Genomic DNA, 16,197 nt, shown 5'->3' with positions numbered 1-16,197 from the left:
AAGGAGAAATGACAACTGACACTGCAGAAATACAAAGGACTACTACAAACAACTACATGCCAATAAAATGGACAACCACAAAGAAATGGACAAATTCTTAGAAAGGTACAATTTTCCAAGACTGAACCAGGAAGAATTAGAAAATATAAACAGACCTATCACAAATAATGAAATTGAAACCGTAATTAAAAATTTTCCAACAAACAAAAGTCCAGGACCAGGTGGCTTCACAGGTAAATTCAATCAAACATTTAGAGAAGAGCTAACACAGATCCTTCTCAAACTCTTCCAAAAAACTGTAGAGTGAGAAACACTCCCCAATTCATTCTACAAAGCCACAATCACCCTGATACCAAAACCAGAAAAAAAAACCACAAAAAAAGAAAATTACAGACCAGTATCACTAATGAACATAGATGCAAGAATCCTGAACAAAATACTAGCAAACAGAATCCAACAGCACTTCAAAAGGATCATACACCATGATCAAGTGGGATTTATCCCAGGGATGCAAGGATTCTTCAATATATGCAAATCAATCAATGTGATACACCACATTAATAAGTTAAGGAATAAAAACCATATGATCATCTCAATAGATGCAGAGAAAGCTTTTGAACAAAATTCAACACCCATTTATGATAAAGACCCTCCAGAAAATGGGCACAGAGGGAACCTATCTCAATATAATAAAGACCATATATGACAAACCCACAGCAAGCATCATACTCAATGGTGAAAAACTGAAAGCATTTCCACTAGGATCAGGAACAAGACAAGGATGTCCACTCTGGCCACTCCTTTCTTTTTCTTTTTTAATTAATTAATTAATTAAATTATTTTTGGCTGCATTGGGTCTCCGTTGCTGCGCGCGGACTTTCTCTAGTTGCGGTGAGCGGGGGCTACTCTTCATTGCAGTGCGCAGGCTTCTCTTGTTTTGGAGCATGGGCTTCAGGCACACGGGCTTCAGCAGTTGTGGCACGTGGGCTCAGTAGTTGTGGCTTGCGGGCTCTAGAGCACAGGCTCAGTAGTTGTGGTGCACAGGCTCAGTTGCTCCATGGCACGTGCGATACTCCTGGACCAGGGCTCAAACCTGTGTCCCCTGCATTGGCAGGCAGATCCCCATCCACTGCGCCATCAGGGAAGTCCCTCGCCACTCTTATTCAACATAGTTTTGGAAGTCCTAGCCATGGCAATCAAGAGGAAAAGAAATAGAAGGAATACAAATTGGAAAAGAAGAAGTAAAACTGTCACTATTTGCTGATGATATGATACTATACATAGAAAATCCTAAAGATGCCAGCAGAAAACTACTAGAATTGATCACTGAATTTGGTAAGGTTGCAGGATACAAAATTAATGCACAGAAATCTCTGGCATTCCTATACACCAACAACGAAAAATCAGCAAGAGAAATTAAGGAAACACTCCCATTTACCATTGCAACAAAAAGAATAAAATACCTAGGAATAAACCTGCCTAAGGAGGCGAAAAGACTTGTACTCAGAAAACTATAAAACACTGATGAAAGAAGTCAAAGATGACATAAACAGATGGAGAAATGTACCATGTTCTTGGATTGGAAGAAATCAACATTGTGGAAATGACTATACTGCCCAAAGAAATCTACAGATTCAATGCAATCCCTATCACACTACCAATGGCATTCTTCACAGAATTAGAACAAAAAAATCTTACAATTCGTATGGAAACACAAAAGACCCCAAATACCCAAAGAAATCTTCAGAAAAAAAAAAAAAAACGGAGGAATCATGCTCCCCGACTTCAAACTATACCACAAATCTACAGTAATCAAGACAGTGTGGTACTGGCACAAAAAGAGAATTATAGATCAATGGTACGGGATAGAATGCCCAGAGATAAACCCACGCACGTATGGGCACCTAATTTATGACAAAGGAGGCAAGAACATATAATGGAGAAAAGACAGCCTCTTCAATAAGTGGTGCTGGGAAAACTGGACGGCTACATGTAAAAGAATGAAATTAGAACACTCCTTAACACCATACACAAAAATAAACTCCAAATGGATTAAAGACCTAAAAGTAAGACCAGACACTATAAAACTTTTAGAGGAAAACATAGGGAAGACACTCTTTGACATAAACCACAGCAAGATTGTTTCTGACCCACCTCCTAGAATAACAGAAAAACAAAAATAAGCAAATGGGACTTAATTAAACTTAAAAGCATTGCACAGCAAAGGAAACCACAAACAAGATCAAAAGACAACCCTCAGAATGGGAGATAATATTTGCAAATGAAACAACAGACAAAGGATCAATCTCCAAAATATACAAACAGCTCATGGAGTTCAACATCAAAAAAACAAACAATCCAGTTTAAAACAATGGGCGGAAGACCTAAATAGACATTTCACCAAGGAAGACATACAGATGGCCAAGAGGCACATGAAGAGATGCTCAACATCACTAATTATTAGAGAAATGCAAATCAAAACCACAATGAGGTATCACCTCACGCTGGTCAGAATGGCCATTATCAAAAAAGATAGAAACAATAAATGCTGGAAAGGATGTGGTGAAAAGGGAACCCTCCTACACTGTTGGTGGGAATGTAAATTGATACAACCACTATGGAAAACAGTATGGAGATTCCTTAAAAAACTAAAAACAGAACTACCATATGACTCAGCAATCCCACTACTGGACAACACTCTGAGAAAACCATAATTCAAAAAGAGAAAAAAACACGGTGGGGTGGGTGGGGATGGTGGTGTGCTGAATTGGGCGATTGGAATTGACATGTATACACTCATGTGTATAAAATTGATGACTACTAAGAACCTGCAGTATAAAAAAACCAACCAACCAAACAAAAAAAACTAATACTAAACTTTCTTTGGTTTATTTGTACAGAAATATGTTAATATAAATGTTTCAGACATTACATGAAATTTCTAAAACTCTTATATGCTCTGGTATAATGTTTTAAGTCATAATTCTAGTTATTACTTTAAAATGTATATCTCAGAAATAACTAAATTTCCTTGTCAATTGCATTATTATGAACTTTCATCAAATCTTTAACCGTGGTCATTTTTAAGTCTTTTGTCATTTACAGACAGTTCTGGGTGTACTCTGATGCTTTTGTAAAAATGTTCCTATAAAAGGGTTTCATCTTCAAGGAATTCATGGAAAGGACTCTTGACAAGTACAGGTTTCTGATAACTGACTATACTGATGAACTGAATGAATAAGCGTTTTCAGAACTCTAATGGAAAACTGATGAATTCATAAAAGTGCTAACAAAAGATCAAGATAAAAAAAAATTAATTACATGGGACTGAGTGAACTGATGAGGATGATTATAGTTTTTGTGACTTTGTTTGAATAATAATAATAATAAATCCCACAAGGACTCAGAGGCAAAAAATATACAAATCAATTTTCAATGCAAAGTAAAGGAGGTGTTACAGTGGAGGATTACTGGACTGAATGTCAATATTATGACACAGTATGAGCGTGTTTCGTGTTTGGTAATTGCAATCATTGTTGCTTTTGTTGTGGTCATCCATTTACAATGCCTGGTGTCACTTTATTTATCTCTTGTAAAAATAAAATACAGTGTGTGTGTGTGAAAAAAACAAAAAACAAAAAGAGACATGCACCACAATGTTCACTGCAGCACTATTTACAATAGCCAGGACATGGAACCAACCTAAATGTCCATCGACAGATGAATGGATAAAGAAGATGTGGCACATATATACAATGGAATATTACTCAGCCATAAAAAGGAACAAAACTGAGTTATTTGTAGTGAGGTGAATGGACCTAGAGTCTGTCATACGGAATGAAGTAAGTCAGAAAGAGAAAAACAAATACCGTATGCTAACGCATATATATGGAATCTAAAAAAAGGGGTACTGATGAACCTAGTTGCAGGGCAGGAATAAAGAGGTAGACATAGAGAATGGACTTGAGGACATGGGGTGGGAGGGTGAAGCCAGAGTAGTAGCATGGACATATATACACTACCGAATGTAAAATAGTTGGCTGGTGGGAAGCAGCAGCATAGAACAGGGAGATCGGCTCGGTGCTTTGCAATGACTTAAGGGATAGGATAGGGAGGATGGGAGGGAGGCTCAAGAGGGAGGGGATATGGGGACATGTGTATGCATATGGCTGATTTGCTTTGTTGTGCAATAGAAACTAACACAGTATTGTGAAGCAATTATACTCCAATATAGATGTATTAAAAAATAAATTAAATAATTGAAAATACCTTAAAAAATGCTGCTGTATTTGACTTAAAAAATCAACCAAGTACCAGGGAAAAAAATTTAAATCCACAAACCAGATTCCTTTGAAAGATCTGAATGAAGATCAGTAGTCAAGACTCCACAGGATCAAATGCACAACCAATTCTACAGCAAAGCCAGATTAATGTAACACAGAAGAACAAGAGAAAAATCAAAGTCCACTTCGTGAGGCCTGCTGTATTTAAAAAACAAGGTGATAGATGCCACAGAAAATTAGATTTCTAATTCCTACATTATCTCCAAAATAGGTCAGACAAGATTCTAACAAAGACCTCAATAGAAAGATATACTTTGTAGAGTGGTATCCAGAGGTGAACATTCTGTTTTCAGCTACTCCACTAGGCTCCTGGTTCAGAACCCCATTTTGAGGGGGGAGGAGGAGCCTTTAGCCTATGCCATCCTAAAGAATGAAATGGTCTAATTTTGTTTGAGGGGTTTTTTTATAAAAGGTACTGTTTTCATCTCAAAAGTTAAGGGAAGACAGAGAAAGGAAAGGGGAAAGAAAGTGATTTTACAGAAGATTTAGGGCAAAAAAATCCAAGGTAAATTCAGAAATATTCAGGAATCAGAAAACAGAATGTGGGAACTGTCTTCCAATACTATTAGCTAATACAGTAGTCTTTTTACAACTAACTCTTAAACTTATAGCAAAAGTGTTTGGCAATAGGTTAAGAAAAAGTTAGTAGACAAAATTAATTCCAATTCTTAAACAGCTATACAAACACCGTTCTGTTTCCTCGGTAGATATATAAAACATTTTACAGATTCAGACTGTTCTTCTGTAGTATAAATTAGAAGACCAACTGTTCAAGTGCACATTCTCACTTAAAACTATGTGCCAGGTCTAATCAGAAATTAAGGTGGAGACAATTTATCCACACTCCTTTACTGCCCTGCTTTATTACCAGTTTTTTAATATATTTGGTGTTCATAAGACTCCACTGAGACTGTGCAGAGCCAAGAGAAAAAATAAAACTAAAACCAGACAGTAACTGGGTATACTTGCCTTAGACAATACTACCAAGTAAACTGTCTTCCTGAAAATGTCCTGGACTTGTCTGAATTACCTACTAGGGAGTTCAGGAATGCTACGTTTTTTATTGGCACAAAAATAGACATATAGATCAATGGAACAGTATAGAGAGCCCAGAAATAAACCCACACATCTAAAGTCAATTAATCTTCAATAAAGGAGGCAAGAATATACAATGGAGAAAAGACAGTCTCCTCAGCAAGTGGTACTGGGAAAGCTGGACAGCTGCATGTAAATCAGTGAAGTTAGAACACTCCCTCACACCATACACAAAAATAAACTCAAAATGGCTCATAGACTTAAATACAAGACATGACACCATAAAACTTCTAGAAGAGAACACAGGCAAAACATTCTCTGACATAAATTGTAGCAATGTTTTCTTAGGTCAGTCTCCCAAGGCAATAAATAAAAGCAAAAATAAACAAATGGAACCTCATCAAACCTATAAGCTTTTGCACAGCAAAGGAAACCATAAACAAAATGAAAAGACAACCCACAGAAATGGAGAAAATATTTGCAAATGATGAGACCAACAAAGACTTAATTTCCAAAATATACAAACAGCTCATACAAGTCAATATCAAAAAAACAAACAACCCAATCAAAAAATGGGCAGAAGACCTAAACAGACATTTCCCCAAAGAAGACATACAGATGGCCAACAGCATAGGAAAAGATGCTGAACATCACTACTTATTAGAGAAATGCAAATCAAAACTACCACTTCACACTGGTCAGAATGGCCATCACCAAAAAGTCTGCAAATCATAAATGCTGGAGAGGGTATGGAGAAAAGGGAACCCTCCTATACTGTTGATGTATAGAAAGTAAGCTGGTGCAGCCACTATGTATGGAGGTTCCTTGAAAAACTAAAAATAGAAGAGTTATAAACATGAAGAATATAGCAGATAATTTCTGTATGCTCTAAAAACATACAGATAAAATTTTAATAAATGAAACCATGTATTTTAATAAACATGCAATACTTCCCTATTATGTAGCTCAAACTACTCTGTTTAGGTTTCCATCACCTGTTCCACCATACCTGTTTTAATTTTTTTAATCTCAGTGAACTCTGTGCCACCTCCATACTGGCCTCAGTAAATGCTGATAGATCTCCATTTACTATTTGGCCCTGGCATGGACATACATCCTTCTCTAACTAGCCCACAGCAAGGTTGAGGCAGTAAACTTTCTAACGGTACAGTTTTAACAGAAGACTATTAGAACATGGACTTACTTAGAAAAGCTACTCCCAAAGCCCACAGGCCCAAGACAACCCCCTGACAGGGCCTTCCTGCTCAGCTTCCTGGACAGGCCCCAGCCACAAGACCACCTGCCTATCTATCACCCCACCTGCCTACCTACCACAAGGCCTATCCTACCTCCTGTCCAAAGGGCAGGCTGTCGATCCCAATCACTTCTCCAGCTTTAGAGCTGCCTGCCTGTCCAATGTTAGCACCTCCTGCCCATCTATAGAACCTACTGCACTCCTTGCTCCAGAAATGAGCTTACTCAGCTGCAAGGCTGTGGCCAGTCCCGCCATACTAGAGCACCACCCATGAATGAATCTGGAACACAGAATCTAAGGATTCTCAGGCCATATCCTGCTCTGGGATCTGCTTCTTCCTTAGACGACTGACATGCATTCCTAATGTCATGCCCTTCAGAAAAGATCCCTCTTTGTTATTCGTAGGACCCCACCCTATCAGACATACAAGATGACCACATGAAAACAAAACAGTGCAACACCAGAATAAAATAATCTGTACAGTTTTATTTCTCACTGCTCTCTAATCACACATTCACAACCCGACTTCCTCCAACTACTATAACATACACAATTTTTCATGTCTCTGAACTCCATTTGGGATTCAATGCCACCAATTTCAACTTTCCATTTTTCCTGAATTTTTTCACATGTTTTGGTATCTCCAACTCTGAAAGTGCCTAGAGCAGAGCTTCTTAACATGGAGTACATGAACTCCCTAGGAAACAATGAACACCACGGAATTAAATGTAGAAGTCTCTGCGTATACATTTTGTGCAGGGTGAGGGTACACAGCATCCCTAAGTTCTCAAAAGGGACCCAAAATATATTAGGTCTTGAAATTCTCTGTACTGTCTATAGCAATTAGCATAGCAATGAATACATTACAGAGCTCAGTAAGTATTTGCTGCCTGGCTGTAGACATAAGACCACTTATGGCTTTCTTGTTCTTTGCATGAAACTGCTTCTTTAAACGTATATTAAGGCCCTAACTTCATACATTCTAAAGACATTTATTGGGACTTCCCTGGTGGCGCAGTGGATAAGAATCCGCCTGCCAATGCAGGGGACATGGGTTCGATCTCTGGTCCGGGAAGATCCCACATGCTGCGGCAACTAAGCCCATGCACCATAACTATAGAAGCCCATGTGCCACGACTACTGAAGCCTGCTCGCCTACAGCCTGTGCTCCACAACAAGAGAAGCCACCTCAATGAGAAGCCCGTACATGGCAACAAAGAGTAGCCCCCTCGCCACAACCAGAGAAAGCCTGCACGCAGCAACGAAGACCCAACACAGCCCCCACCACCAAAAAAAGACATTTATATTGAGAGCATACTGTGTGACAAAACACCATACTAGGCTCCAAGGATGAAAAAAATACAGTATCCATACACACAGAACTCATAATGGGGGAGACAGAAACATCTAATTATAATACAACATGGCATAAGGGCAATGATGGAGAGATGCTAGAGAGGAGGCTTCTATGTGATAGTAGATATTATGAGAGTATATTAACGACTGACATGTGGGTAAGAGCAGTGGGCAAAGAAAGAAAGGGAGTTCCGGTGGTCTAGTAGTTAGGATTCGGCACTTTCCCTGCCATGGCCTGGGTTTAATAGTCAGGGAACTAAGATCCTGCAAGCCATGAGGCGTGGCAAAAATAAAAAAATAAAATTTTTTTTTAAAAAAGAAAGAAAATAAATAAATAAAGTTGTTAAAGAGACTACACCTTAAAAGCTCATGTCAGGGACTTCCCTGGTGGTACACTGGTTAGGACTCTGCTCTTCCACTGCAGAGGGCACAGGTTTGATCCCTGGTCGGGGAACTAACATCCCGCCATGTCACGCAGCATGGCCAAAGCAAACCAACAAACAAAAAAGGGGTGGGAAAAAGTGAAACAGAGACACTCAAGCAAATAATTACAATTTTTTTTTTAAAAAGTTCATGTCATAAGAAAAGAAAGAAAAAAAGAAACACTAGGGGAACACAAACACGCTGAAGGGCAGTGTGACAGAAAGGAAGCCCAAGAATAAAGCAGGAAAGAACTGATTAATAAGACCCATGAAAACAGGAGCAGCTTCTGAAGGAGGGTGAAATCAACAGTGTCAAATGCAGCAGTAAAGACTGAAACAGTCCAAAAGATCTAGCAACTAAAGGTTACTGGTAGCCTCAGAAGTTTCCAAGTTGTGAGCATAAAAGGCAGACTACTCCTCATGGGAGGAGTCAGTAGAAAATTCGAGTTAAGGAAAGGAATACAGAACAGTACTTAGAAGAATTCAAGATAAAAAGGGATCCTTTTTAGGATGAGAAGGACTTGAACCGGTTGTCAGGCTAAAGAGAAAGAGTAAGTGGAAAGGAAGAGGTTGAAGAGTGGACACAGAGAGGTGACATAAAAGAGCAAGAACCCAGGAATGGTAAATGGACAGAGTCAAGGGCATGACTGGAGAAGCTGGGATTAAACAGGAAGTGAGATATCTCCTCTACTAAAGCCAAAGGAAAGAGAACAATGATGGCAAGGGGGAAGATAAATCTGTAGATGGGGGAGGGGGACAGACAGTTGATTATAGAGAGCATTCCCAATAACCAATTTTCTCATGTATGGTTTTTCACTTACTGTGACAAAGGAGCTGGTGAGCAAAAGTGATTCTTCAGACTAAATCTAACTTGAAATAAGGAATTAGATGAAATTACACTGTACTAGGTGAATCTAGAGCAAAGGATGAGTGTTGAGACAAAATATGTTGTGTTATTTCACTAAAGCTGGTACAATATGTATTTTTGAACAACCGTAACAGCTGAAATGCAGTAGGGAAAATAATCTAGGTCTAGACTTGGCAAACTTTTCCTATAAAGGGCCAGATGGTAAACATTTTTGGCTTTGAAAGCCATATAGTCTCTATTACAACTATTCAACTCTATCGCTGTAGCATTAAAGCAGCCACAGACAATGCATAAATGAATGGGCATAACTGTGTTTCAATAAAACTTTATTTATTGATGAGTCAATTTGGTCCACAGGCTTTAAGTCTGCTGATCCCTGTTCTACAGGCTGAGAATAGTACAAAGGAAGTGAAGCAGTAGAAAGAAGCATGAGAGAGAATGGAATAAGGAAGTACAAAAGAAGAGAAGCCACAGAACTAAAATACAGTTGAGTTGGGGTATTAAATCAAAGAGCAAAATATGAATAAAGGAGCAATAGGAAGGGCAGAAAGAGAATAAAGGAAAAAAGGAGATGAGAAAGGGATGCTGGAAAGAGACAGAAAAACAAGTAAAAATCGAGTAGCAACAATATGCCAATTCCAAGGTAGACAGATACAAAGGCAGCTGAATGCCCTAAAAAATAGATGGCAAAATGAAAAGGTGAAAATGAGAGCATCCCAGATCTGTCTGCACTGGAATTCAAATAAAAGATAAAACACACACTAATTTTCCAGTGATAATCTGATGGTCTCTTCTAATTACACATGTGCAAAATGAACCCATGGCTTGCAAGATGTAAAGCTACTTTTCACTTTGCCCATAAATCAAACTGGTATGTGTACAACATTCAAGAGGTCAGATGAAACTTATTCACCATATCCTAAGATATCAATTATTTCTAGGCCTATTATTCATTTGCATATGTATATGAATGACTTTTAAACCTTATTAAAATCAATGAAGTTAGCATTAAAAACTTAAAAGCCACATTGACCTTACTAACTCTAAGAAGTTTTCCCCAAAAGAAAGCCAAACATTTAAAAAGGAAAAGAATTTTTGAACAATATAATAATCTGCATATTTATACTGCATGAGAATTTTGTTCTTTACTTTTGGCTTTATTTGTGGGGAAATCCTTTAAGGTAAACCCAGATTAATTCTGAACAAGCTCAGCTAAACAATAAATTAGATCACATAATTTATGTCACTATAGGACAATGTTTAAGAACATGACTTGGGGTTAGAGAGCATTTGGGTTTGTGTCCTCACTTTATCAAGTTAATTAATCATGTCTCAGGTTCCCTCACCTACAACATGTGAATAATAATCACACCCATTTCAGAAAGAAGTTGATGATCAAATGAAAAAAATGCACATAAAATGCTTAGCATAGAGTCCAACACATAGAATAGGCACTTGATTTTAGTTATGTATGATCAACTTAAGATTTGACAGTACTATTACAGAATTGAATTATAAGATAAAAGCTCAGAAAGGAAACAAATTTCCCTCTTCTTTTAGGAACCTACGATGTAATATTAGTTTTTTTGTTCTTATTACTCATTCACTTCCATTAATCCTTAAAAAAAAAAAACCTCAATCCATCTACCGATTTAAAATGTAGCAAAGTGGTATCAAACTGATACCAGTGGGGACTATTCAAGATAATCTACAATTCTGAGACAGAAAGGGCACTGTAAGGTAAGGAAAGAAAAGTACAAATCCTCATGACCTCCAGAACAGAGCCATTCCTAGGATCTTATCATATGAAACTCATGGCTCACATGCCTGACTACACCTCAGAATCAAACACTCAGAGCCTCACCCAGGCTAATTACAATGAAATCAGAATCTCCAAAAGTGAGAACTAGGCAATTTTTAAAACCCATGGTGACTAAAACGTGAAACCAGCACTAAGAATCACTAGTTAAATCCTACTGTCCTTTACTCAAGGAGACTAGAAATCTAAGTATGTGTTTAACACAAAATAATATAAATCTAAAAGCAGTACTAAGTGCCTTAATTTTCACAATAAATCATGCCAATTAATTACTCTAAAAATTTTTCTCTATAGTATCTCCAAAATAATACTTTTATAGAGGCAACTTCTGCCAGGATAGTGTTAAGAATCAGGATTAAGAGAACTGAAATCCTAAACACATGACTTAATACTATTTTCAGGATACTATGCACTGGACAGAATTGTATAATTCACTAAACCACTACAGTCTTTAAATAAAATACCTGAAATTACTCCACTACTAGATGTCCTCATCAAAAAAACTATTTATGTACATAGTAAAATATATCCATCCCCTTATGAGTGTACTGAACGCTGTCAAAGCTGTTGCTCTGATTTCTATTTTCTTGGCTTTCTACAATAAACACAGATTACCTGAGAAATAAAGGCACAATAAAATAATAAACAAAATAAAGGAAAAATTTAAAGACATTAATTTTTAACAGGATCAATGACTGGGCTGGATACCATACATGTCTTCAAGTAACATTTACCTTTCCAAACTTGGGAGATGCCAATTCCCTTTAAGAACAAAAACCAAAGCATACTGTGAATGGCTTTTAGCTAAATGGCCTGGTACCCAATAGACCAGGGAACATCTGTTGCTGTTGTTGCCAATACATTTTCCAGAGTGCTAAGTGATAAATTCAACTAAAATTTTATTTTTCCTTTTGACTTATGATCCAAGTCACTTTTTAAATTTAAAACAGTGAAATACTTCAATAGTTTTAAGTATAAATATAAATAATTTTGTGCTCCTAGACATAAACATAATCAACTCCAAAGGCAGTCACTAAAAAAAGACTTGTTTCCTTGTACAGGCCACTGAAGGACTCTTAGACAAAGAGTTGTGAATCAAAGACACAGACATTTAGGAAAATACAAGATCAGAACACAGTGCTTTCATCAGCAATGCAAAAGCAGTTACAGAGTACGTAGCCTGGCTAGCTTCTGAAAAAGCAATCTAACTAAAGGTGAAAACCTTATTAAGAGGTCCAAGAGAAAGGCTTTAACTTTCTGGAGGCTTGTAATTTCTAAATAACAGCATAGAAGAATCAGTGCAACAATGAAAACAACTGTTGGTATAGACTGAATAATGAAAATCAAAAACTGCTGTTATAATTTGCAATAGAAATGACTACAGAATTTGAACCCCATCCCTAAAAAAATCATTTGAGAATTTTAGAACCAATTTCAAAATTGCTCAGGAGAGTCTTTCAATGTGTTATTGAACACTCAATACTGCAGAGTATGCTCTCCAAATGAGTAACAGCAATTCCCATATTTTCCTCAACAGACACCTGAAACAGACTAAATTTTAACGTAACTACATCACCGCTTTTATATTCTTAAAACATAGTCCCATACTCTGAATGTTTCTTCCAGTATAGGTGTTCTACTTCTTTACGTTTTTCAACTTCATTAGACAATCATTTTCTATCCATAGCTCTCTGCCTTTCTCCCTTAGCCCTGTGCTTTGATTTCTTTACAAATTAAAAAACTAAAGTATTTATAGAACAACAAGCATAGTAAAACTATAAGTATTACTTATAAACATTATAAAACTAAAAACATATAAGCTAAAACACTAATTCAAATGGGACAAGAAATTTTTAGTTGAGTGTAATCAGTAGCATTCTTGATCATAAAACTTTAGAAAATTCTTTACAAACTATTTTTTAATAGAATACAAACTCTCATTATTTATCCTACCAAAAGTACCAAGGAATCTTCCCCCGAGGTTTTAAATATTTTCCAGCAAAAGTGCATTAAAATTTCCATCTGTCATAATCAAAAAAGCCCTTATTTCTTAAAAAAAAAAAAAAAAAAAGAAAGAAAGAAAAAGAAAAAAGAAAAGTCTGTATGATTAGTGCAGAGTCTCTCCCTGAATATATCCAATAAACCATGAAGCACATTTAGGAAATCAAAACTCACCTCTTCTTGCATAACTGGAGTCCATATCTTTAAACTGTACCACAACAAAATCTGAACACTTGAACAAAATACTCTCCATTATTTCTTCACGTTTTGGCCCCGAACTGGATTCTGTACTTTTCTCATGTGCAGCATCAAGTACCAAATCACACTAGAAAGAATAACATAAGTAAATATTCAAAACATTTATAAAATAAAATCTGACAAGAATTCTTTAGCACATCAAGGTACTATTTCTTATATGCCTTCGGTAAAAAATTATCTCAAGAGATCCTTATAATCATACCTTTTTCTCAGAAATATGATCTACTATCTATTCCAATATTCAAAAAATTCTCTCATCTAGAAGCTGGTCTTTACTACCATGGTCTGTCTTAAGCACAATAGTGGTAAAGAGGAAAACAACGAAACGCCAGATCACTCTTCTAGTCCATAATACTTGCAAAAATATTTTAATAAGCACAAAGAGCAATAAGTATTTTTTAATACACAAACTTGTCTATAAAGTAATCAGTACTTGACACTGAAGAGTGAAATCATTCAAAGTGGTCTTAAAAAACGCATTAAAGGTAAAGTACTAAGCATGAAAATGTGACAAACATACCTGCCTCACAACTATAAATTGCTAAATCAGAAACTAATAAACACTACAAGGAAGTCATACAAACAAATACAGTAGTTGATGATTCAAGAGGTTTTACATTTAAAAAAAAGAAAAAAAGTAAAAATTACCTTAGGACTGTATGTTTTAAAAACTCCTTCATATATACCTCCGTTTTTCACTTGTACTTCACATTTGGATCCCTAAAAACATACAATTAATTTATCAAAGAAACACTGTGCTATGCAGTCATGGGGGATAAATGCTTTCATTTTACTTTTTAATAGCTTCATTCAACATATTAGGTAACCACTGACAGAATAAAAAATTTTATAACATTAACAATACACCAAATTCTCAAAATTCTTCAGGAGGCCTTGCTCAGAGTTTGCAGTATATGTTTAAGTAGTGAAATTTAGTATTTTTGACTCCAGTTTTATTAAGTGACAAAATAATGCACTAAAGACAATCAACTAGTAACATTATTTCGTACACAGCAGGGTTAACAAGAACGCTTTTATAGTGAGTTGCAATGGCTTGAATAGAGTTCTCATCCGTTTTCTAAATCATCCTGATTAAACATGACCTAAGAAATGTTACTTTGAGAATCATTCACATTTTAACTTCATAAAATTATTTTATTCCACTCACAAGGCAGTTTCTCCCCAATACTCTGATAACTTACAACAACTGATGTAAGTATATGAACCATCCTCATATTTGCATAGATTCCATCAAAAGAAATCTGGAATATTAAGAAAAAACATTATTGGCACTCATTATTTATCTGTATATATATTAAAGTTAACACTTCTTTTGTTACAAAATATTTAGTTAGGTTTATAATACCTTACACTCATTAAAGGGAGATTTGGTTTACTACAATCTTTTGCCTCCTTACAGAGTGTAAGTTTTCAAAAGTGAAATCAGTCATAACAACTAAAAATGTTTTGACTATACATGATACAAAAAAGCAGAAGTGAACTTCCATATATGAGGAAAGACAAAACCACAGGAACAGAAGACAGGTCAATGACTGAAGAGTAGGATTCACTACAAACTAGCATGAGGGATTTCTGGAGGTGATAAACTGTTCTATTACCTTGACTGTGGTGGTGGTTACACAATTGTATACATCAAAACTCACAAAACTGTACACTAAATAGGGTTAAATATACCTTAAAAAATAAATGGGGTAGGGACTGCCCTGGTGGCGCAATGGTTCAGAATCCACCTGTCAATGCAGGGCATACGGGTTCCAGCCCTGGTCCAGGAGGATCCCACATATCACGAAACAACTAAGGCCATGTGCCACAACTACCGAGCCTGAGCTCTGAAGACCACGAGACACAACTACTGAAGTCTGCGCACCTAGAGCCCGTGCTACTTAACAGAAGCCACTGCAATGAGAAACCTGTGCACCTGTGCACTGCAACGAAGACCTAATGCAGCCATCAATCAATCAATCAATCCTATGCTTAAAAAAATAAATAAAATAAAATAAAATAAATGGGGTGGAAGGGAAACCTCTGTAGAAGACCCTTGACTATCTTCTCTTAGCATATCTGAATCAATGATATTGCTCTAAGGTCTAATAAACCACATCACTCCTTATTACACACTATATAAGCATGTGTCCTAATTCTAAAGAAGAAAATCTGTCCACAATAAAGGTGAAGTCTCAAAAAATAGTGACACCTTCTCATTTATATTTCTTGCATCTTGTGGAACTTGCACCTTCTGTCCTTTGTGCCCAGTTTAATTTCACTGATAAAGTTCCAAAATTTAAAACCAGAAGGCCCTTTTCAAGGGAGAAAAATGAAAGAAAGAAAAGACAGCACATTATTTCAAAAACAAAACCCCAAAGTTTTGAAAACTCCAGTCCTAGTGTTCCATTTATCTCATTAATCATTTATATTTGCCTTTAGTTATTTATAAAAGAACAAATGAGTCGTTATTATTAAGCATGAAAAATAAAAACATAATTTACAGATAATTCTGCATTTTACACATGGAGTCATCATTAAAAAACAACAGATAGGACTCCCCTGGTGGCAGGTGGAAGTCCTAAGAATCTGCCTGTCAATGCAGGGGACACGGGTTTGAGCCCTGGTCTGGGAAGATACCACATGCCGCAGAGCAACTAAGCCCGTGTGCCACAACTACTGAGCCTGCACTCTAGAGCCTGCGAGCCACAACTACTGAGCCCACACGCTGCAACTACTGAAGCCCGTGCACCTAGTGCCCGTGCTCTGCAACAAGAGAAACCACCGCAATGAGAAGCCCATGCACCACAACTAAGAGTAGCTCCGGCTCGCTACAG

At 36.7% G+C, this 16,197-nt stretch overlaps 1 protein-coding gene across 24 annotated transcripts in view; it reads right to left on the bottom strand.

The window, feature by feature from the left end:
- ATXN2 (ataxin 2) overlaps window positions 1–16,197 on the bottom strand; it is a 135,824-nt gene that overhangs the window by 77,996 nt on the left and 41,631 nt on the right. For all 24 annotated transcript variants that reach the window (XR_010836769.1, XR_010836768.1, XR_010836770.1 and 21 more), the window contains exons 3-5: window positions 14,560–14,619; window positions 14,006–14,077; window positions 13,274–13,424 (exon numbers count right to left, since the gene is read on the bottom strand). Coding sequence is in view for 20 of the 24 variants with exons in the window: in XM_059040796.2 (XP_058896779.1) it covers window positions 13,274–13,424; window positions 14,006–14,077; window positions 14,560–14,619 (283 nt within the window). In the remaining 4 variants the exon portion in view is untranslated. The remainder of the gene's footprint in view (window positions 1–13,273; window positions 13,425–14,005; window positions 14,078–14,559; window positions 14,620–16,197) is intronic.

The sequence above is a fragment of the Kogia breviceps genome, chromosome 15 (genome assembly GCF_026419965.1).
Source record: "Kogia breviceps isolate mKogBre1 chromosome 15, mKogBre1 haplotype 1, whole genome shotgun sequence".
NCBI classification, from domain to species: Eukaryota; Metazoa; Chordata; class Mammalia; order Artiodactyla; family Physeteridae; genus Kogia; species Kogia breviceps.
This window is presented reverse-complemented; position numbering and strand designations above follow the sequence as displayed.